This window comes from Anabas testudineus, chromosome 2 (assembly GCF_900324465.2).
Source record: "Anabas testudineus chromosome 2, fAnaTes1.2, whole genome shotgun sequence".
Taxonomy (NCBI): Eukaryota; Metazoa; Chordata; class Actinopteri; order Anabantiformes; family Anabantidae; genus Anabas; species Anabas testudineus.
Window position 1 is genome coordinate 1,908,703 of NC_046611.1, and position 23,357 is coordinate 1,932,059.

Genomic DNA, 23,357 nt, shown 5'->3' on the forward strand with positions numbered 1-23,357 from the left:
CTTCACGATGAATTTATTTAAAAAAGAAAATACAGATTCAATCTTAGACAAAGGTGAACTGAGTCCATTAAACTAAAAGTAAAATATGTAACATTTAAAGTAAATTAAAGTAAAATGTGCATCAGCAGCATTTAAATAAACTCCTGTGTTAAAATAGTTTATTTGATTCTGAATAAAAGTTACGTTGTTCTGCCACCTAGTGGGTAAAACTGAAATAACTGTGATAGAACTTAGGTCTGTTGTCATTTCTCACTTATCATCCTGCTTTACAAAATTCATTTGGGAAATAATTTAAGGGAAAAATAGAAATTAATTAGCAAAATCTAATTATCTAATAAAAAATTGAATGAATTATTCGTTCATTTTTATCCTACATATGTTGAACTGTGTTAAGTTTTGTTGTCACTTAATAAAAAAGTAAAAGCCCTAAGAGGTGACACAGGATCAAACCATCTAATCATTACAAACACAGCAGCATCATCAATCTGGATTTACTTTTATTTGCAAATAGATGTGAGTTTGTTTTAGCTTGAAAAATAAAGAATAAAAAACAAAGAATGAGTCCCTTCAAACAGCAGATATCATAAATACAACTGATGAAATCTTCAGGATAATGAGGACAGTGATTTAAACAGGAGGTTCTCTTATAACTTGATTATAAATTATACATGTAGGTGAACAGAGGGAGTGCTCAGAAGTGGAATAATACTCAAACCATATGGATAGAAAATTCAGGAAAGTAAATGAAAATAATAAATGAACAATAAAATAGCTCCATTAAATGTTCCATATCACCTGCAGTAAAGCTACCACCACACCCAAAGTGTTTCCCTGGGTGTTGGATTGTTGAGAGTTTTGAAAACATCTCCACAGAGTCAACTGAGACCACAACAGACATGTTAAAAGACAAAATCTCACATTGTAACTTTGGAGGAAGGCGTTTTCTCTGGAGCGACAAAGTGCATTTAGAAGAACAACAGCTGTTGTCAAAAGCCTGAAACAAGTGAGAGTGTCCTTTAAATGCTGCAGCTTCCAAATGTCTTTGTTTTAGAAATTACTCTGCTTCAGACATAAAAAGATGAAAATGAAGTTAGCACGAACAGTACATAGACAGAAGTATGTGGACATTTGTTCTGGACGACCTCATAGCTACACTGTGCTTTTAAACAGTGATTTCACCCTCTAAACATTTCTCATAGATTCATATAAATTCATGTTTGAGGTCTAAAGAGGTTCAATAGTTTGAAGGTCCCCGACCTCTAAACTGAAAACCACTATGAAAGAAAAGTTAAAACACACGCAGCCATAGTGGTGACACATCAAACTTGAAAAACAACAGTACCTGCAGCGGTTTAACGGCACAGAGTGGTCAAAGTGTTCAGCTGATTACTGTGTAGTGTGTGGAGGTTAACTGGCATTTTTTACAGGTTTGCTGCTTAAAAGACAGAAATTTGTTCTAAATCTGGATGGAAACTCAGTTTCCCGTTAGAAAAGACTCCACTGTTAATGTTGATCGATAATGATTCCAGTCAGAAGCTGCATTTCTACTGTTCACACTGATGAAATCACTGTGACGTCTTTTCACTGTGTTGTCTGTAAAACCTTGTAATCTGTGAATCATTACCTATTATTTTCTTTTTTGTTATTTTTGCTAAAGGAAATCTTAAAGTCACATAACATGAACACAGCTGTGTTCTTTACTGTGCTCCGCTTGGCGTTCAAGAACCTGACTGACCTGACCTCAATGTTCTCTTGTCTGAATCGGAGTGAATCTCTGCAGCAGGTTCAACATCAGGTGGAGAAACTGAAAGCTCAAGAGTGGAGGCTACGTTGACGTGTCCAAATACTTCTGGCCTACTAGAATCTGTACATAAAGAGGAAGCAGAATCAGGAAGTGCCATGGGAACCAGACAGCGTTAAACATGTACAATGACTGAAGTGAGATTTCTGGTGAACATGACCTTAAACACATCAAGTCACTTTAATTTGGATTTTACACATTTAGGGAAAAATACACTTTAAGGTGAGAAAATAAAAGCCCAAAGCAGTGAGCAGGTGAGGAACCACAGTGTTTCCCTCCTGTTGGTGTCTGGACTGTTTTTAAAGTAACTGTGCAGCACTAAGGCAGTTTAACAGTGTAAACCTGCTAAACCTATTTGGTTCTCCCTGTTCTTTCCAACTGTTTGTTGGTTGTCGCACACAGTGGTCATTTCCGGGTTAAAGTATGCAGCAGGGCTTCTTCTTCTTCTTGCCACTTGGCCCATTTTTGTCTTTGCTCTCTGACATTTTCTTCTTGCGAACCTCCCGCATGAGGTCAAAGAAGACCTGAGAGACAGAAGAGAGAGAGGTCGTAACAGATTACTCACAACTGACATGTCTGCACGTGTTGAAAACACTTTAACTTCAGAAGGAATTTGAAGACATCCTGTTGCTCTGTGACTGCACTTCATGAACATAAAAAGGCAAAGAAGGAAAAACAGAAACTGGTGGAAAATGGCTTTGGCCTCAATGATCTGATCTGTAACTGGTTCTGCCGTGAACGATGTCGCCCCTACACAGATTTAATTCAAATGTCCTTTGAAGAGCTGCGTCCTTAAGTGTGCTGTGGTCGTTAGGTACCTTGTCGACGTTGGCCCTCGTCTTGGCTGAAGTCTCCACGTACTGAACCCCCCACTTGCTCGCCTTCGCCGCGGCCTCCTCAGCAGAAACCTGTCGTCGATCTTCCAGGTCTGATTTGTTGCCCACAAGAAGCAGCGGGATCGTCTCCTCCTCCTTCACCCGCAGGATCTGCTCCCTGACAGACACACACAGACACAGAGGTTCTACCTTAAAAAAAGCTGGATTCAAATAAACACAATAAAAAAGCTATTAATTAAGAGGTGGTTCTAATGTTTTGGCCCCTCCTTCATATAAACAGGGCGACTAAAGCATTAGAAACACTTTAATATAGGACTATATCCACCATGACCTCAGTAATACTTCTGACAGTTTACAAACTAAACAAACTTTATTTATGTGATTGATTTAACAACTAACTCACCTTAACTAGTTTACATTAAACTCCAACATAAACTGAAGTGTTGCTTGACTTCTAAGAACATGTCAGTATCACTGACTTAAGCTTGTCTTCTTAAACGAGATTCTAAATGAGAATCCAGGATTTGGGTCTGCCCTGCCAGTCTGTGACACTAATGCCTGCTCAGACAGATACAGTGCAGAGTTATCGTGACAACTTCTCAGCCTGATGCCACGACTGACAACTATGCCGTTCTTATCTAGAGAATCTAAGAATACAGACTGATCTATTTTTATTAGTAATATACGACTACACGCGGGACTAATATCAGACCTGAACTCGGAGGTGGCTGTGAAGGACTCGTGCTCTGTGATGGAGAAAACCAGCAGGAATCCTTCCCCGCTGCGGAAGTAGTTGTCTCTGATGGCGGCGTAGTCCTCCTGACCCGCCGTGTCCAGGATGTCGATCTGCACGTCCTCGCCGTCCAGGACCACCTTCTTCCTGTAGCTGTCTGCCTTGGTGGGCTCGTAGTCCTCCACAAACTGGAACCAGAAAAGGAATTACAAGACAGGAAACTGAAACAGCAGGGCTCCTGGGAAATGTGGTCATGAAGTCTCACCTCGTCGTACATGAACTGCAGGGTAAGGGCGGACTTTCCCACTCCACCGCTGCCAACCATGATCACCTTGTGAAGAACCAGAGAGGTCTGGCTCTTGTTCTTGCCGGAGGCCATGACTGTGGTCTTTGTCAGTCCAGTGTCTCAAAGCTTTGCTCAACTACTGAAGGTCAGCAGAAACCAGCAGAGACACCATATGATAAAAAATAAGAACAAAACACCAGCTGTTATAGGTTTATTCAACACCGATGAATGATGAAACATGACATTTCAACGTAAAACACTGAATATATTTCTAAAAACATTATTGTCGTACCTGCCAAACTCCTAACGCACTGGAACTAAGGCCTGCAAGAAATAATAATTAAGAAATTAAAAATCCTCTTCTTAATTGTAAAAGTTATTGTTGCTTCGTCATAAACAACTCGGATTTGTTAACTTTAGATTAATGACGGTACTTTACTGCTATTTTCTAACATGTTCTAAACCAAGCAATGCATTGAATACTAACCGCAAATGAATCTGACACTAACAAACTTCTGGATTACTTACAGTGGCCTGTAGGTGCAAAACACAACGAGTGAAACAGAAAGAGGAACACAACACTTCAGTTGGGAAATGGAAGTATATTTTCTCTTTTGTAGCTACAGGCCACTGTAAATAGACATGTTTCTGTTACTGCTGAGTCATGTTTGTTCATATTCAGCTAGGTGAGGTACACCCAACACCCTGTGTCATACAGTGACGCCTTACTACAAATAAGGGCCCTGCTGGTGGCCCTCTTTGAATGCTTAGATAGATGAAGGGCCTCCTGATAAAGTGGTGCCACCAACACCTCTGCAGCTGAAAGGACACTAAGGTCAGGACAGAACCAGTAATATGACAAAATGACACACACAGGGAACTTTGAACGAGCTGGGCTGTAAAAACAAATAGGGACAGATGAACAGAGTGCGTGTCTGTGCTCGATGAGGACTAGAGTCAGTCCTTCAGGGACAGATGAACAGATGAGGACTAGAGTCCGTCCTTCAGGGACAGATGAACAGATGAGGACTAGAGTCCGTCCTTCAGGGACAGATGAACAGATGAGGACTAGAGTCCGTCCTTCAGGGACAGATGAACAGATGAGGACTAGAGTCCGTCCTTCAGGGACAGATGAACAGAGTGCGTCCTTCAGGGACAGATGAACAGAGTGTGTGTCTGTGCTCGATGAGGACTAGAGTCCGTCCTTCAGGGACAGATGAACAGATGAGGACTAGAGTCCGTCCTTCAGGGACAGATGAACAGAGTGCGTGTCTGTGCTCGATCAGGACTAGAGTCCGTCCTTCAGGGACAGATGAACAGATCAGGACTAGAGTCCGTGTCTGTGCTCGATCAGGACTAGAGTCCGTCCTTCAGGGACAGATGAACAGATGAGGACTAGAGTCCGTCCTTCAGGGACAGATGAACAGATGAGGACTAGAGTCCGTCCTTCAGGGACAGATGAACAGATGAGGACTAGAGTCCGTCCTTCAGGGACAGATGAACAGATGAGGACTGAGTCCGTCCTTCAGGGACAGATGAACAGATGAGGACTAGAGTCCGTCCTTCAGGGACAGATGAACGATGAACAGATGAGGACTAGAGTCCGTCCTTCAGGGACAGATGAACAGATGAGGACTAGAGTCCGTCCTTCAGGGACAGATGAACAGATGAACAGATGAGGACTAGAGTCCGTCCTTCAGGGACAGATGAACAGATGAGGACTAGAGTCCGTCCTTCAGGGACAGATGAACAGATGAGGACTAGAGTCCGTCCTTCAGGGACAGATGAACAGATGAGGACTAGAGTCCGTCCTTCAGGGACAGATGAACAGATGAGGACTAGAGTCCGTCCTTCAGGGACAGACGAACAGATGAGGACCAGAGTCCGTCCTTCAGGACAGATGAACAGATGACGGACTAGAGTCCGTCCTTCAGGGACAGATGGAACAGATGAGGACTAGAGTCCGTCCTTCAGGGACAGATGAACAGATGAGGACTAGAGTCCGTCCTTCAGGGACAGATGAACAGATGAACAGATGAGGACTAGAGTCCGTCCTTCAGGGACCAGCTGACAGTCGTGAACCACTTCAACACTCAACAGCCACTTCTCCTCTTCCCGGCTCCCGCCTTCAGCCTACAGAACGCCTCCGATTGGCTGAAAGCACGAGTGGGACTCTCCTTCAGCGGCTGCCATTAGCCGTTTGGCCTGTCAATCACCCGAACGGGTAGCTAGCCAGTCAAACATCGACAGATGACGCTTTCTCTGCCGGAGGGTTTCAGTCATTAAAACGCTTCCCAGAGGAGCGAAGAACAGTTTAAACTAGCTTAAAGAACAAGGGGACGGTCAGTAAACTCACCTGCTAACGTGTTCTTCTGTCGTACAAAGCTAATTCCGCCATACAGCGACACACATACAACTTTTCCAAGTTGACCAGGCTGCTCACTGCCCCACCTTGTACCAGCCGAAGATCGTCTACGTCCACGAAGAGGAATCACTCTTTATCTGAAACAATAACGCCACAGCACAACTAGCATCTGGCGCTAGCATAGCCGTTACCAAGGCGACGAGGTTTCACAGATGAGAGCTAACAAGAACTAACAAGAACTAACAAGAACTAACAAGAACGATGGAACCTGTGTGATTTAAGTTAAACTTACATAAATAATGGACGTGTGTGTTCGGAGAGGCGACTCTGAACGTGTAGCACATGGATGGAGGAAACCGGGAAAAGACGAGGAGTGGTACCTCCTCCTTTACATCTTCGAGGCAGAAAACATTGACAGGATATGACGTCACGTGATATCTACTGTTTAATCTAAACTTTATTTAAACAGATTAGTTTAACTTTATTTATTTAAACTAGAATGACAAAGAAACCAGAAATATTTTATTTAGAGCCACAACAAGATAGTTTGTCACATACACATCTGTACAAAGTACATTTACTACACTACTGAAGTTCTTTACTTTAGGTAAAGTATTCAAAAGAAAATTATTAAAATAGTAAAAAAAAAAAAAAAGAAAAAAGAAATTCTCTCTTAAATAGAAAATAGAAACTTTCAACTCCATTAAAACTCTTTGAAATCCAAATTTCCAACTTAATTATTTTCCCTGAAGCTTTTTAAACATGGTTCACTGTGTATTTGGGTCTCAAATAATATTTCCTGTGCTAGTTTAAAAGAGAGTGGACATTTTCAGACCTTTTCTGAACATGAACCTTTGTATTGAAGGTTCAGTGTCACAGACATAAAGCTGGAAAAAAAACTATCAGAGAGAAACAAGTATATTTACTGTAAATAAACCTGGGAGGAGGAAGATATCCCCAAACCCAGTGTCTTTAAATTCTCTACTCCAGCTGAAACTCCACTAAGGAAGTGATTTCTTGTAAACAGAAGTTAATTCTTTACTATAACTGGAGTTAGTTATCAGTTCTGTTGCGTGTCTGTAGTTCCAGCATTTGGAACAAAGATGGCGCTGTTTCATTACTTCACCCTCTGCTCATCAGCAGGGAGTCCTCTGACCTTCACAGTGTGAAACTCAGTAAAACCATCTCCACCGAACTTCACCACGTTTCCAGTCGAATGAGCTCTAGGCTCAAATACAACATGTTTTATGTTGCATCATCATCATCATCATCATCATTTGATCTATTAACACATTAAATAGGTTCAGAAACTTTCACAACACAAATTCAGTGGATCAGGACTTCACTTTTCTAATTCATCACGTTATAATGAGTCAAACCAAGAATGTGAGATAAAAAACAAAAACAGAACTGACTGGATTTTACCTGTCATGCTGTTTTACCATCTGAAAGGTCAAAGGTCACCTCAGCTCCTTGTTTTACCTCAGAGGCTGCAGCTGCTGGAGGCCTCGTGTTGTGACGGGCTGATTTGGTTTGGTGTTTTTACTAACAAATGTTGCAGTCCGGACGTCCTGCCATGACTGACGCACTCATTAGTCAGAGCCGCTGCGGACTGTGTTACATTTGACCTGAAAGGCTCAGGTTCTTTGCATACCTGGACGTCGTTCAGGCTTTATGAGGTGCGAAATAACCACAGTGATAATCTGCATGAAGAAAGCAGCGCTTACTGATACTAATTTAATCCAACCAATGCTGTTTGTAGGGTTCAGGTGCTTTTATATTGTTGTTGTGACAACAATGTACCTTTACATGGTGCACATCTATGAGAACAACTTCACCAAACTCCATTTAGGATTTAACCATTTTAAGGATGCTAAGTGTTATCTAAATATCAAAACAATGAAGGGCTGTATGATGCAGCATATCATAAAGACTGGCTAGAAGAGATCGAACAAACTTGAGCTGATGTTATGTATTTCACTGTATTTGATGTTTCTTGTGTGACTTATGGATTTTACCCTACATTTCTATGAAGTTTAGAGCCGACAGTTGAAGTCAAGGTATTACTTGAAGCACCATTCATGCACAGATGTGACCTAAAGGCTCCTCTGCTTTGAAAAGAAATGACAAATGTAAAAGAATATACAACAAATGAAACAGCTCTTACAACATAACTTACTCTGGTCTGGATGAATAGAAAAATGCACTTTTTATTTTATAGGCAGTTGTTCTCTTTTTTTTTGACAAATATTGTTACATGGCTGTAAAACATGGGGTGTGTCTGAGCCAATGAGGAAAACAGTAAAAGCCCATCAGATGTCAGTCTGTTGCTCCACCACAGTTACCATACACCTCATAATGGATGAGTGGATACAGATGAAGCTGCACAACTGTTTATAACCAAATTAAAATCGGCTCCATGATGACCAGCTGTAGCCTTGAAGTATTTCCCACATGTTCATGCATCAATGTTCCAGTGAGATCCACACTAATGGAACCATTCTGCTGCAGGATGAGCACGTTTATGACATGAACTACATTTCCTTGTTAATGTTTCACTCATGTAAAATGCTGCAGGACTTTTAACATCATCTGCTTCAAAGGATGTAAAAACTCCCACCACTGATGAGTAGTAGTAGTGGTAGTAGTAGTAGTGGTAGTAGTAGTAGTAGTAGTAGTAGTAGTAGTAGTAGTAGTAGTAGTAGTAGTGTAGTAGTAGTGGTAGTGGTAGTAGTAGTAGTAGTAGTAGTAGTAGTAGTGGTAGTGGTAGTAGTAGTAGTAGTGGTAGTAGTAGTAGTAGTAGTAGTAGTAGTGGTAGTAGTAGTAGTAGTAGTAGTAGTAGTAGTAGTAGTAGTGGTAGTAGTAGTAGTAGTAGTAGTAGTAGTAGTAGTAGTGGTAGTGGTAGTAGTAGTAGTAGTGGTAGTAGTAGTAGTAGTAGTAGTAGTAGTAGTAGTGGTAGTAGTAGTAGTAGTAGTAGTAGTAGTAGTAGTAGTAGTAGTAGTAGTAGTAGTAGTAGTAGTAGTCGTAGTAGTAGGAGTAGTAGTAGTAGTAGTGGTAGTAGTGGTAGTAGTGGTAGTAGTAGTCGTAGTAGTAGTAGTAGTAGTAGTAGTAGTCGTAGTAGTAGGAGTAGAAGTAGTAGTAGTGGTAGTAGTGGTAGTAGTAGTCGTAGTAGTAGTAGTAGTAGTAGTAGTAGTAGTAGTAGTAGTAGTAGTAGTGGTAGTAGTGGTAGTAGTAGTAGTAGTAGTAGTAGTAGTAGTAGTAGTAGTAGTAGTAGTAGTAGTAGTAGTAGTAGTAGTGGTAGTAGTAGTAGTAGTAGTCGTAGTAGTAGGAGTAGAAGTAGTAGTAGTCGTAGTAGTGGTAGTAGTGGTAGTAGTAGTAGTAGTAGTAGTGTCGTGTAGTGTTAGTAGTGTAGTATAGTAGTAGTGGTAGTTTAGTAGTATAGTAGTAGTAGTAGTAGTGGTAGTAGTAGTGGTAGTAGTAGTAGTAGTAGTAGTAGTAGTGGTAGTAGTAGTAGTAGTAGTAGTAGTAGTAGTAGTAGTAGTAGTAGTAGTGGTAGTAGTAGTAGTAGTAGTAGTAGTAGTAGTAGTGGTAGTACTCCACTGAATGACGATCAAACCACGAGTAGTTGTTTCAATGTGTCACTGCAGAAATATTATCTGGGATTAATGTGTAATATGAATCCCTTTAGGAATAATTCAGTGATTTCTCCTCGGGGAGTATTATTAACACCGCCCCCCTCCCTCCCTCTCTCCTCTCCCTGCTTGCTCATTGGCTCCGCCCGCCCCCCTGCGTGTATAAAAAGTTTTCGGTGTGTGGCGGCCCCCGAGTCTCAGACGCCAGAATGGAAACGCTCCTCAGCACACCTCCCTCTCCTCCTCCTCATCTTCTTCTCCGGCTACACCACACTGGGAGTCACGACCAAGAACGTTTGAAAAGCATTTAGGGAATAAAAAAGTGAGGATGATGTTGAGCTCTTTGAGTCTGTGGACCAGAAAATGATGGATTGAACTTGTGAGATATGTTCAAGCGAGACTCGGATTCAGCTCCTCGTGGTTTGTGGGATAAGATGAAGGGAGATGCTGGGAGATGCTGATTAATGAAACCATGACACATCTTTCGCTCATGACAGTGGTGATGCTCTCTGTGTGAAGCTGCTCCAACTCCCACGCTCCAACACTCAAAGAGAGTCCCCAAGAACCGGACTAAAGAGGACTTACCTTCCCGTTTTTTGACAAACTGCTCAGAATGACCAAAGACATCAATGTAACGATGTAATGAACAGATTCTCCAGTGAATGGAAACAAACTACACTGACTGGTATCCAAGTGCGTCAGACCTGAGCGGACCGCCGTTACGCACGGAGACCGCTCGGGACTGAGAGGATTTTGAGCCTGTTCATGATTCTTCATATGATCTAAACTCTGACAAAAGAGGAAAAAAGTTTTTCTCCTCCTCCTCAAACAGAAAATGAATAGCTGTCTTATCCGACTGGCACTCTTCGTGGCTTGTGTCCTCTCCATCCGCTGCGCCGCTGCACCCGGGACCGAGGAGGAGGCGCACACGGCGTCCCAGGATACCTGCGCGTCCTGTGGCCTCGCTCAGCCGGAGGACCCCGAGTCGGGCCAGCTGAAAGTGGACTTTCTTGAGGCGGTCAAGAGACACATTCTGAGCAGGTTGCAGATGCGAGAGAGGCCCAACATCACGCACCCGCTCCCGAAAGCTGCAATGGTGACGGCGCTGCGGAAGCTCCACGCTGGGAAGCTGCGGGAGGACGGGAGGGTGGAGATCCCCAACCTCGATGGACACCCCATGAGCAACGAGGTGCTGGAGGAGACCTCGGAGATCATCAGCTTTGCCGAGAAAGGTGGGTGATGGAGACGAGTTGATTTAATAGGAGTCACAAAAACCTGACATAGATCAAATATCCAAATTTCCATGTGTCACCAATTTTCTTCAAACTTATTAAAACACACTTTGTTTTTCTAATGTAAGAAATGTGAAATTCTCAGAGATGGCATCAACTTGGCAGATTACAGGAAATAAGATGCAGCACTCAGTTCAAAGTGTAATCCTTTGTCTTCAACAAGCCAAAGCATCCTGCAGGGAGAGAAGAGCTGACAGTCTCTGATACAAACAGAAAAAAGCATCTAGGACAAGGATAGACAGCGACAGAGAAGATCACACAACAAAACATCAAATTGTGCCATAAAAAAGAAAAACACTCGAATTACCCACATGTAAAAGCAGAGGAGAGATTGGTTTGACTGAATTCTAATAACAACGTGAGCTTCTTATTTGATGTGGCTTCATGACACTCAGCTGAGGGTTCATAAAAAGAGGACGCTGTCCTTATGAAACTCCATATGTGAAATGATATTTGATGCATGCAGCTGGAGAGTCAGGTGCTGCTCAGTGAACTCTGCTGCTTTGCATTATGTATGGATGTGTTTAAAATGTGTGTCTTCAGATACTGACTCAATGAGAAACAACCCGGACAACATGCTGATGTTCACCAGATGTTGATGCATGGAGATGAAAACCCACTAAAATAAAAGCCGACACTATCTGTAGCTGCTCCCTGCATCGTTTCTGTGAAACTAGAAACTTTATTTATTTCTGGAATTAGTTTATCAAGATATCAGCTTTTTCAGTCTTGCCGTCTTTGACTGTACAGTAAGGGTTCATCTTATGTTGGTTGCTGCCTCAGTTGACCTCCTGAAGAAAGGAAAACGCCTCCAGTAACAAACGCTTAAAGGCTGTGACTGTGCAGCTCAGGTGTCTGTCAACAAACATGGAAAAAGGCTGTTATCATCTAGAAAAATGGCTTAAAAATCACCACATTTTGAATGACTACTCTGCTGCGTTCACTTGCTCGAGACAAAGTGTGGGACGCCTGGCTTCTACTTCAGAGTTGTGTTCACTTTCCTAGAAAACCCGACTTCACACAAAGATAAACTTGGGCAGCTTCTCTCGGAGTCGGCGGAGGTTTGCTTCCTGCTGAGAGCCTTTTAGTTTTAGATGTTTCTCTCTGTGGCTGCTGTGTTGCAGACCTTCCACCTCTGCGCCATCCACTTGCCAGTTGGCCACGTTGCTGGTGCTGAGCGACTGCCAGCGGGGACATGGCACGACGACAAGGCTCAGAGGAACAATTTACTCAGGGGCAGCTGAAAGGAGCAGGACTGAAAATGATCAACAACACCACCTGCTTCGTCCACGTGTGTCCCTCCGCTCGCTTGCTTCTGAAAACGATGGCGCTCTGAGGAAACATCTGCTTTGCACATCAAGAAATCGCTGCTTTGTGTCGGCACTCACAACTGTTATTCTGAACCTGTGTGTGTGTTCATTATGTCATGTGTCTGGGCCTCATTTATCCCTGATTGTGTTGCAGTTTTTGAGCTTTTGTGTGTCTGTCACGTCTTTATGTGTGTTATTGATGTCCTTTTAACTATGTGTGTGTTCTAATGTCTGCGTTGGCGTATACATGCATCTCCATCTAGGATTTTGAGTGTTTATGTGTTTATGTGTGTGTGACATGGCAGAGCTGTGTTGAATCAGTCCCCTCAGTATAAGGTCAGAGCTTTTGTGTTGGCCGTCGTGCAGCCTGAATGCAGATTGATGGGTTGAACCCTGCAGCCTGGCACCCCATTCGAATTCACTGTGTGTTAATGTGTGTGTGTAAAACTCCAGGCTCTATATGAAAAAAGGGGCTGTAGTGCTCGAATTGTTATTGGCTGCACCATAGGTGGTCACAGTTTGTAGTCCAACTTCCACTCTTCTACTCTTCAGATTTGTGTTTGTGAGCTGCCTGCTGCTGTTTTCACAACTTTCGCAGATTGAAATAGTCGAACAGCTTTAGGCACCAGGTCTCTGTGCTCAAATTAACTCCTCATTTTAACACATTCTGTAGCTTTTGATTACATCTCATCATCTTCATCATCTGCAGAGGTGACTTTGAGTTGTAATGGAAGTGTACATGTTCAAATTTCCATCATTCTTCACACTTCTTGCTTATTTGGTCTCTAAACTTGAAGTTCTACGGTACGTGCTGATGACAATCGTTTAACATGATCAGTAGCAGGAGCACAGTTTCTTCAACTGCAGTTTCGAAGTTAAAGAATGAATAATAACACCAAAATAAAAGTCTTGACCTTTTAGATTTATTGCACACTCTAAATAAAGTATTGAGCATTAAGAGAAGTGTATCACAGATACTGAATCTATTAATTTTTTTTAGAATAAAGAGAAGGAACTGGAGCTGCCAGTTGGTTATCCACTTAAATACTAAGAATATTATGCTCTGAACTTCCCCCAACTGCATTTTGTCCAAAGAGTCAGCATGTTTGCAGCCACAGGTTTCCTGTAAAGACTCATAAAGGTCTAATGTTACTGTAATACTAAGGTTTTTCTCTGTGACGTCAGTTGACAGACTTCAAACCAAAGTGGTTTTATGACGTTATGTGGACAAATGTTTTTCATTTTGGTTTTTACTTCTTTATTAGGAATTTGCTCTGTGAAACTATGGTGGAAGTAACAATGCGTCATTTCTGCAGGACACTGTGGTTTATTTATGTGTCTGTTGTTCCTCATTATACAGCTGTGGCCTTTACCATAGAAGAAGAAACGAAAGACTTAAATATTTGCCTAATGTAACGTCAAGCCACTTGGAGCAGCTGCTGTCCTTCTTTGTCCAGTATTGCATGTTCGGACACAAAGTGTTTTTCATTCAGCAGTTGGATGTTGAACCATCCGTGCCTGTCCTCATTTAACCTTTATGAGGAGTTCGTCATCTCATCATTATCAACCCGACAACGCAGCTGGTCGTCTGTGATAAACGAACCCGCTCTCAAACCGTCAATTAGCTATCCTTGTTGATCTCAGGGCAAGGTGGTCACTCCCCAACAGCTGCCAGCACATACATTACAGGCGTTTTAGCTGCTGCTTTGATCCCTGCAGTTTAGAATAAGTGAAGAAGTCCAAGTTTGAGCAGTCTGATAGAACACAACTGTGACAACTGAACACGTAACACCTGTGAAATCTGCACCTGCAACTCAACTTAACCTTTGCTTTCATTTTATCAGCAGTTAACTTTATCATTCTTGATTTTTATGCCACCTGGATGACAGCGGTGCTGTAATCTGCAGGCCCATTGTGTGATCTAACGCCCTAGCTGCTGAGTAATGACTCAGAGATTACCTCGTCTCGTGATGGATGAGGTGATGCATGTGGAGACTCGCTAGAAAGCTCAGTGTTAGCTTTGATGATCTGCAACGTCTGCTCCACGTTACACTTTTGGATCTTTGACATTTTCATATATAACTCTGTTTTGGATGCAACCTGCAGCCAGTTCAGGAAAGATGCAACACTGACTGAACTTTTCCTGGCAGAAACCTCCAGGCCACAAGATGCGTTCTGTTTGAGTTGTGCAACTGTTCAGCCGTAAAGTCTCAAGTACCTCCACTAGACAGAGTCTTACGCTTTCTTAAGGTGTGATTTCCCACTCACAGTTCTACGAGTGGAATGGATCTAAGCCGTGTCACAGTCTCTGTAGCGCTGGTTCTACATGGTTACAACAGCAGGAAGAGATAGGGAAAAACCAAAGATGGGCCCCAGGTAGAGGTCTGTAAGCTCCTTAAGATAAAATGCTTAAAATGTAAAACACAACCTCTTGTCCTAAGTGTGCTGAGTCCAGTTTCTTCGCACCATCAATTACCCAAGAGCACTCTCAGGATATTTACATGGATCCGCTCAGGATCAAAACTTTATCTTGCCTTAATGGGAGCACTGGCTTGCAAAATGAAACAGAATAACACCCACAAGAGGAATGAGTGCAATTGTAAATATATATATGGAGCAGCCCAGAGATCTTCTGTGTTGAATGTGCATAAACCTGTCTCAGACTTTATATGAAGACAGATGCTGAATGAGTTTCCAAATATATATGATGAATGAGTGTTTGAATTCCTCAGCTGCCCTGCTTCCAAACCTTTAAATCGTTTCACAAATAAAAGCCTCGGACCATTTGCAGTCTTCTTCAGCAGAAGCAGCCACGGCTCCTGAGAACCAGCTCATGTCCGTAAACGTTTTTTCTTGGGTCTTCATTCTTCCAGTTTGCTGCTGCATCTCCTGCGCTGCCTGGCCCTGTGATGTGCTCTCCGCCTGCATAAGATCTCATTTTCAGGCAGCATTCAAAACAAAGCCTTTTAACATGTGGGTTGCCCACCCCCACCCCCTTATTCTCATATCTAGACTGACTTGGAGGCCAAGTGGCCCTGCACCCGACGCCTTCCTGTCACAGTCCGCAGGATCTGTGCCACCCTGAACCGAAGGGAGGCTGAAGCCTGTTGTCTCACTTTAAGCTGTTCAGTCCTCTTTGGGATCGTTGGTCCAAGTGTTGCACATGAGGAAGAACTTATTTAATTCTTAATTTCAGTGTTTGATGGTTGTTTGTACCGAACGTGGTGTAAGATATTTTACTGTGTTACTTCACATTGTTCATCCCTCTGATGTGTTTGTGTTTCTCAGATGACATGGTGACATCCAAGTCCAGCCTGTTCTTCCTGATCTCCAGTGAGGGGAACCAGAACCTGTATGTGACCCAGGCCACCCTCTGGCTTTACTTCAAGCTGCTACCGTCTCCTCTAGAGATGCGCGCAAGACGTAAGGTGACAGTGAAGGTGTACTATCAGGAGCCCGGCCTTGGTAGCAAGTGGAACCTAGTGGAGAAGCGGGTGGAGCTGAAGCGCAGTGGCTGGCACACCTTCCTGCTGACTGATGCCGTGCGGTTGGTGTTTGAGAAGGGCGACCGGAGGCAAAACCTAGATGTGCGCTGCGAAGGCTGCGAGGCAGAAGGTGTTGTACCCATCCTGCTGAACCACAATGATGAGTCCCACAGGCCCTTCCTGGTGGTCCAAGCTCGGCAGATAGAAAACAAACACAGAATCCGTAAGAGGGGGCTGGAGTGTGACGGCAGCAGCAACCTGTGCTGCCGGCAGCAATTCTACATAGACTTCCGTCTCATCGGCTGGAACGACTGGATCATCGCACCGTCAGGCTACTTTGGGAACTACTGCGAGGGGAACTGTCCGGCCTACATGGCGGGTGTCCCCGGTTCAGCCTCGTCCTTCCACACAGCGGTGGTAAACCAGTACCGCATGCGGGGGATGAGCCCAGGCTCCATGAACTCCTGCTGCATTCCCACCAAGCTTAGCACCATGTCCATGCTGTATTTTGACGATGAGTACAACATCGTCAAGCGGGACGTTCCCAACATGATTGTGGAGGAGTGCGGCTGCGCTTGATTCGTTTCATTCCTGCTTATTTAAGGTGGAACTGAAGAACTTAACTGTAAACAGATTCGCAATATTACAACAAAAATTAATATAGAAACAGAATATTTATGGACGATGGAGAAAACATGCACACACAATCTCATCCACACATATCTACACACCCTCATATATGCCTGCACAAAAACCTGTATATATATTTATGTTTGTTGATATACGTCATTAGATTCTCTGGTGCAAGACTGTTTTCTGTTTAGAAACGATTCAGTCTCCTTCACAGGGACGTGAAGAGTCCTCTTCCAAATGTTTAAATATCCATTTTGGAAAATATTTGATATCTGAAGTTCTTCATGAAATATCTCTAAGATAGCGAAGCTCTGGTTTGAGACGTACATTACCTACTAGCCTTTACAAAGCAACATGATTTGATGTAATCTTCTGCTATCAGTCACGTTGTTAGAGTAGGTCCACTTGTTTAGAAGTGGGTATCTTGTTTGGGAATGAAACTCTTCATGTGTAGAATATAAATCCAACCTTGAACATGAAAATAATGTCTCCAGAGGAGGTGCAGGGAGCCTTACCTGAGTCACAAAGAAGGTTGGGGTGATTCAAACATGCCTCGTTCAAGAACAGTATGTGCAAACACTTGGGACAAGCACTCAAAATGTCTTCACAGCAACGTACAGCACTTCTGGCCAGGAGTCCCATTTACACTCAGTCTTATAGAAACTCTGTTCCATGATAAGACCTGCTTCACGGACATGTGGACATTTGGGCACATCCCAAAAAGATGGAAACATGAAAACATATTTTCTGTTACAGTGATGCTGTCATGCCGAGATAATCTTATAAACTGACAACTAAAAGGTAAACCTGCTAATGTGAGCTGTCACACCTGACATAACCGTGTGGGGGTCTTCACAGCTCCGGTCTTGGTAAAGGAACTTTTGTGATGGAAGGGTTAAAGGCTACTTTAACCTTTTGTTGCTCAGTGGTTGATGGGGGTTGGAAGGGATGTGTAGATAATCACTTCCCTTTTAAATTATATTTCTTTCTCAAATGATTCATGTGTGCACTTAAGTGACTAAAATCTCATCTTTCAAATTCTGTCTCCCCACATCACACAACATATTTTCCTCAAATTCCAAGCTTTAAAATCCTACCTTTGTTTTATTTGACACTCTTTATTAGCTGGACTTTAAGCTAGGAGGTTTTGACTGGTACATGCAAAGCAACTCTGCATTTCTGCCTATGATACGAGGAAGCGTCCAACCATTTTTCCACCAGCAGGCTTGTGTAGATTTAAATAATTACCAACACTAACCAACTCTACCCAGCCTATGTACAATATGAAAGAGTCAATGGCAGCTCCTACAAAGCAAACTTCTAAAGAAAGACATTATTGCTTGTTTTTTTCTAAAATCGAAGCTAAAATAAGGACTGCACCATCTTCCCCTCATAGTAAGACTTGATGGGTTGAAGACAATGGAATGAAATACCAGGAATAACCTCAGATCTATCCATCTCTACTGCAGGCAAAACCTTCAGCTTCTCTTTTAAAGGGATCGTTTAAATCCTTCCAATCAATAATAATACTAATATTAATAAAACAAAAATTTAATCTATATTTCATTTCAGTCAAAGTGAAAAGTTGCCATATTGCTCAGTTTAGTGATGGTGTAGCTTCGCACTTCCTGACGCACATTTTAAAAGCACTTGCAGATTAAAATGCCTTTGATGAGCCCTATCTGGTGCACCACTGCCCACAGTCCTTCTAAAAGAAATAAGTGCCGCATTAGCTATGCAATGTATAGTATTTACCCACATAACACAAGCTAAACGTAAGCTCTAGTGACAAACTATCACCAATACTTGAAATGTAAGTGTGGCAAGCGGGGGCACATTGGGTTGTGGCTAGGAGGCTTCAGGAGGCAGATTTCACGTCAGTGAAAACAACATAATGTGTTTTAAAGTTTTTGTTAGTAAGTGGTGAAGCTTTGTATCGAGAAACAAACTAGAAAGAAACTATTAACAACATTAACACAAGAAAAATGAACATTATTACAGAACAATGGTTTCCACACTGAAAAATGTTTTTATGATAAAAATACAGATTTACACAGAATAAATACATAAATTAAACCTTTTTATTTTTCTTTATTTTTCTTAGTTGTACTAGATATTTTTATTAATACCTGAGAATCATCTAATGAAAGTGGTTAGAAATTTAGGCACCCATGTAGAAATACTTGCAAAGACTTATTGGAATAGCGTCTGTGCTGCATGACCGTCAAAAAGCCGCTGTCACTATGACACGATCAAAAAGAGGACAAACAGTTTTCACTAACTGGATGTAGAAGGTTTTAAAGATTGTTGAACGACCTGTTGAGTTTCCTTTTTACTTCCATTGTGTCTTGAGTTGGAACTGAAATGTAAAAAGAGGCTAACTGGGGCTAACGTTGACCCAAATGTGATGCATGAACAGTGATTTTGGAGTCTAAATCAATTTGTCCCAGCGGAGTTCCCATCACGGCCTGTTTGGCACCGTAACACACTTTAAGACACAGTTTCAGGTCTCAGTCACTTTGACACTACTTTGATATTTTCAGGTTAAACGTTTCAGCGACCTGTTATTTCTCTGGCTCATTATATTCTGCTCTCATACACAAGCTTCACCACTTCCAAATATGCATTGAAGGGAAATAGCAGAGGTTCAGAAACTGCTCATTATCTCACCTTTTCCTGCCTCTTGTCCGATGCTTGCCCTAACCTTGCCTGCCACTGTAACCTTTCGCTTATTCTTCAAAGCGGATGGACGTTAGAATATTTGCACTGAGGAGTTGTGTGACTAGTAATAAGAAAAGTAAAGTAAATAAAAAACTGCCATGAAAAGAAAAGTTATTTTTATAGAAGCAAAATTGAGCTCTGTTCAAATGTATTATACCTAATCATGGAACCAAAGAGGCCAAGAGGTTTAGCTATTGGAAGATGGTAATGCCATCGTGTTATTGCTGTTGTAAATGACGTTGACAGTTTAAAGAGGCCTAAACACTGTATCAGGGTATAATATCAGTCCATAATCAGCTTAATCTCTTTTCTATTTTGTACCTAGACATGGAATATTTCATATTTTTTCATCAAATTACTTAAATATTCCTAGTTTTCTTTCTTCTTTTTGTTAGCTCATTCCAGAATTATGTAGAGTGAAGCACACGTCATCTGATCCCTGTACAGTCGATGTACATATGAATATGCCTTTGAAACGTTTTGTTCTTTGTAATTGTTGAAAAATAAATTTCTTATTACCTATTGTATGGATTTGTCGATGTGTCAAGAGAACAGTTTGTGGAGTTGAAGATTAAATTGATCAGTGTCCACGGCTGAAAAGAGCAAAACACAAATGTTGTAATCAGTGATGGAAAGTAACTAAGTACAGTACAATCACATACAATACTTACTTTGATTTAATATTTTTATTTTATAACTATTTCAATCTACCAGTACTTTTACTCTACTACTTTTATCTGGCAGGTTTAACTACTATGCAGATGTAGTTTCTTGATATAAAATATAATTAACTAATATATGAGGATGTATTATTGTAGATTAAACAACAGTCAGTTCATAAAGAGGTAAAAATTAAAAGTTACTTTGAACTGTTTCAAAGTAAATTTTCAGAAATTGAGTTTCTGGTTCTTTAGAATTAAACTTAGTAGAACTTGAACACGTAAGCAACTGTATTTATCAGGGACGTCAAACTAATCTGGTTCTAGACCTGTACATTCATGTTATTAACAGCAGTTAATCAATTAAAAAAATTAAGTTAATCACAGTTTAACTTAATTTATTAGGGTTGTCAGTGTTAACACAGTTAATCTAGATATAACAGTTGTAGACTGTGATTAATCATGATTAATGGCAATTTTAAAATTGCTCTGCTGTTGTTATTTTGATGACAAATACACTTGACCAGTACAGTTTGTTGACCTCATCTCAGTATCTTTTTTAACACCAGCAAAAATGAGCTTCGCCCAAAGATGAAACTTGTGGAAGTTTCAGTTTATTCACATTCGAAAAAGCTAGTTGAATTGTGTTAACACTGACAGCCCCAATATACACGGCTCACAAATGAGATGACGGATGGTGTCGTGGGGTATCTGGACCAGGGCATCACTGAGTTCCTATCACTTGATCAATTAGGAACTGCCAGAATACTCTCAACACATGAGGCCACTGCACCAGTGTAGGGTCTGACAGTAGGTCCCCTCTGATATTAACTGACCAGATCGATATCCCAGAAGTTTAACTGCCTTGATGCTAAACTCTGATTTAAAAGTGTTCCTTTCATATGTATATTCACTTCTGTGACACTCCAAACAAATATGTATGCAAATATTCACTTTCTTCTAAATGCATAAAAACTAAATTTGTAGATGTTTTATCATTCATATTACAATCAGTGCCAAGTTTAGCAGTTTAAAACACTTTATTTTCAGAGAAATCACTGTCAGTGTAGCCTACTTGTACTTTTGCAATTAAAGTACATGATCTTACTTCAAAGTATGTAAAGAATTTGAAGTGGTACTTCTACTCATATTGGAGTATCTCTCTAGGCAAGTACTGTCTGTACTTTTGACACCTTGTAATCATATCAAATAAGATGACGTCTTGTCGCTACAACAAAGCGTAGGCGTACTTTTTTAAAGATAACATCAACTATAGCAGTTGAAAATCCAGCTGTTAATTCTAATAGCAGATTTCATTGTTTGTTGACATGACATTTACCACAAGCAGCTTGTACGTCAGGCTGCTGACACTGCTGGTTTTCTTCCATACTAGTATTTACCCACATTTGTTGATTCAGTTGCTTTTTAAACATGTGTCCACATACCGTAAGAGGGCACCGCCAAATGCTTAGAGTTACTGACATATCTAAAGTGACGTAAGCGATCACGTTTTAAAAAGTCATGATGACAAATCTGGTTAAAGAAAATATTCACAGTGAGAAAACAAACAGGATAATTAATTTAGACCAGGGTCACATCAAACACTGGAGACGGAAACATCTTACATGACTTCATTAAAGGTTTTTTATTTTAAGCAGTGGTGAAATGTAACTGAGTACATTTACTTGCAAGTACAAAACTGAGGATCTGAATTAAATGCAACTTCTCTACACTACAAAGAAATTGAAGATTTTTTCTGCCTTTCTTTTAAAATATTGTAATTTATAAATAATATATTACACAGGTAATAATTTATATTCTTAAATAAATAAATCTATTATCTGCACTGAGGCAGTTTTACTACAATTAAAATACAATATGTGCTGGGTGTTTACAAGCTGACTTCAGTATAATTAAATACTCAGGCCAAAACAAATAAACAAATAAATCAATAAGTGGAAGAAATGTATTCATGTCGTGACAAATTTTGAGAATTAAAAGGAATATTTATCATACTACTCGAGGGATCAGTGTTAAAGTGTAAAAATGTATCTTATCTCTTTGTTTACTGCATTAAATAATTAAATCAGGAAATAACTGATTGAAGTTAAAGTATAAGCAAACAAGCCTAAGAATCTGAACAAGCACGTATTTTCAGCTTTCGGTATTTGACGTTTCATTTTGAGATGCTATGTATGAATTTGGTCTGTACTTTGATCGTGCTGCAATATTTCTCCACCACATTTGATTCCTGCTGGTTTCAAAAACTAATCACGGTTGCATTGAGCTAAGTCCAGAATTTCTCAAATCCTGGTTATGATCAGTATCATTTCTGCAACATAAAATACTGGATGTACCAGAATTTGAAAGGCCAACATATTGAAAAACTTTTTACATTGCTAAGTTGACTGATGAGAAGAAGGGTCCATTTTGCCCTCAGGGATTGGTCATGTTGTTTCCTGAGGGCTGGGATTAGGAACAGGCCGCTCTACAGAGCTTTACATGTGCCCACTCAGACATACAAAGGCTCTAAACAGGCCTAATTATACCTAAGCAAATCTCAGCAGAACTTCAGGGGTCAAGTGTTTGACCTCTGGGGTCACACCCTGGGAGGAGACATGTAATCATCTATAACCGGTGCAGCGTTAGCAGTTAGCCTCGGAGGAAACTCATGAGTCTGTGATCATTTTATTTGTGTGTATGACCTCAACATGTGAACGTATTCACTTTCGTGAACCTCGTCGAACTGCACAACACTGTCACTGCTGACATCCGTCAGAGGCATAAACACCCCTAAATATAATCTGATAAGTGTCATCTAAAGCAGAGAGAATTTTTGTTGTTAAGTGGAGTGAAATGATATGTTTCAGACAGAACACAGTCGCCCCTTAATCTGACAGGTGATGAAGGCATGAGTCAACTCTGACATTGTCTGCTGCTACTCAGGAATGAGAAAGCAAAAGAGAAAGAGAGACGAAAACAAATACAGAGAAAAGGGAGAAATAAATATGTGCATGTTTATTTTATCATGCTAGAAAGGTTGCTTGAAATTTAGGGTAAACTTAAACTGACTAATACAATTTATGGTTTCTCATTAATGAAGAAACTTAAACAAACAAACAGACAAACAAAAACAAAACAATTAAGAATTGTTAACGACATCATGTTTGTGTGAAACATTTAGATGTCCACATTTCAACAAAGTAAAGGATCTTCACTATGTAATAGCTAAACTAATTAAATCTGTGTTATCATTATTAGGGCTACATCTCAATGGTTCTTGTCATGTTAGTTAATTAACATTCATAAAATGTACGATAAGTCAAAGATCTACATGTATCCTTGTACAAAATGTTAAACACATTTAGAATTAACACACATTTCATGGTTTCATGGTTTTTAAATACTGAAAATGATGCAATGTTATATTCTGTCAAGACTTCACAACAGACTGTGAGATTTCAGCAACTCACACAGTGAAATATGGATCTAATGAACTTATGCATCAGCTTTGAAGTGTACATGATACAATAAAATCCACTACACTGTGGGCTATGAAATAAGTCAGTATATGGCATAGGCCAATGGCAGTTTTGTCAAGTTT

At 40.9% G+C, this 23,357-nt stretch overlaps 2 protein-coding genes across 4 annotated transcripts; one reads left to right on the forward strand and one right to left on the reverse strand.

The window, feature by feature from the left end:
- Positions 1 to 479: 479 nt before the first annotated feature.
- On the reverse strand, positions 480 to 6,147 carry LOC113163425 (ras-related protein ralB-B-like). Of its 3 annotated transcripts, none has more exons than XM_026362030.1 (6): positions 6,013 to 6,147; positions 3,949 to 3,980; positions 3,636 to 3,792; positions 3,350 to 3,558; positions 2,620 to 2,794; positions 480 to 2,325 (listed from the first exon to the last, which is right to left on the reverse strand). In XM_026362030.1, exons 3-6 carry the CDS (start codon positions 3,747 to 3,749, stop codon positions 2,218 to 2,220), a joined length of 606 nt encoding a protein of 201 aa, XP_026217815.1. In that variant the 5' UTR covers positions 3,750 to 3,792; positions 3,949 to 3,980; positions 6,013 to 6,147; the 3' UTR covers positions 480 to 2,217. The 3 variants fall into 3 exon arrangements, with proteins under 3 accessions (XP_026217815.1, XP_026217814.1, XP_026217816.1); XM_026362029.1 differs by having other exon boundaries at positions 3,636 to 3,795; XM_026362031.1 differs by lacking the exon at positions 6,013 to 6,147 and adding an exon at positions 4,386 to 4,798 and having other exon boundaries at positions 3,636 to 3,795.
- A 3,719-nt stretch (positions 6,148 to 9,866) lies between these two features.
- Positions 9,867 to 19,590, forward strand: LOC113163424 (inhibin beta B chain-like). The gene is made up of 2 exons (XM_026362028.1): positions 9,867 to 10,885; positions 15,544 to 19,590. Exons 1-2 carry the CDS (start codon positions 10,489 to 10,491, stop codon positions 16,317 to 16,319), a joined length of 1,173 nt encoding a protein of 390 aa, XP_026217813.1. The 5' UTR covers positions 9,867 to 10,488; the 3' UTR covers positions 16,320 to 19,590.
- Positions 19,591 to 23,357: the final 3,767 nt, after the last annotated feature.

What these genes read in the sequence shown, in the direction of transcription:
- LOC113163425 (XM_026362030.1), bottom strand. Translation starts at nt 3,749, where the DNA reads ATGGCCTCCGGCAAGAACAAGAGCCAGACCTCTCTGGTTCTTCACAAG. An exon ending in ACAGCCACCTCCGAGTTCAG is followed by an intron (nt 2,795 to 3,349) that starts GTCTGATATTAG and finishes TGTGTCTGTCAG; the next exon opens with GGAGCAGATCCTGCGGGTGA. An exon ending in CGAGGGCCAACGTCGACAAG is followed by an intron (nt 2,326 to 2,619) that starts GTACCTAACGAC and finishes TCTGTCTCTCAG; the next exon opens with GTCTTCTTTGACCTCATGCG.
- LOC113163424 (XM_026362028.1), top strand. Translation starts at nt 10,489, where the DNA reads ATGAATAGCTGTCTTATCCGACTGGCACTCTTCGTGGCTTGTGTCCTC. An exon ending in CATCAGCTTTGCCGAGAAAG is followed by an intron (nt 10,886 to 15,543) that starts GTGGGTGATGGA and finishes TGTGTTTCTCAG; the next exon opens with ATGACATGGTGACATCCAAG.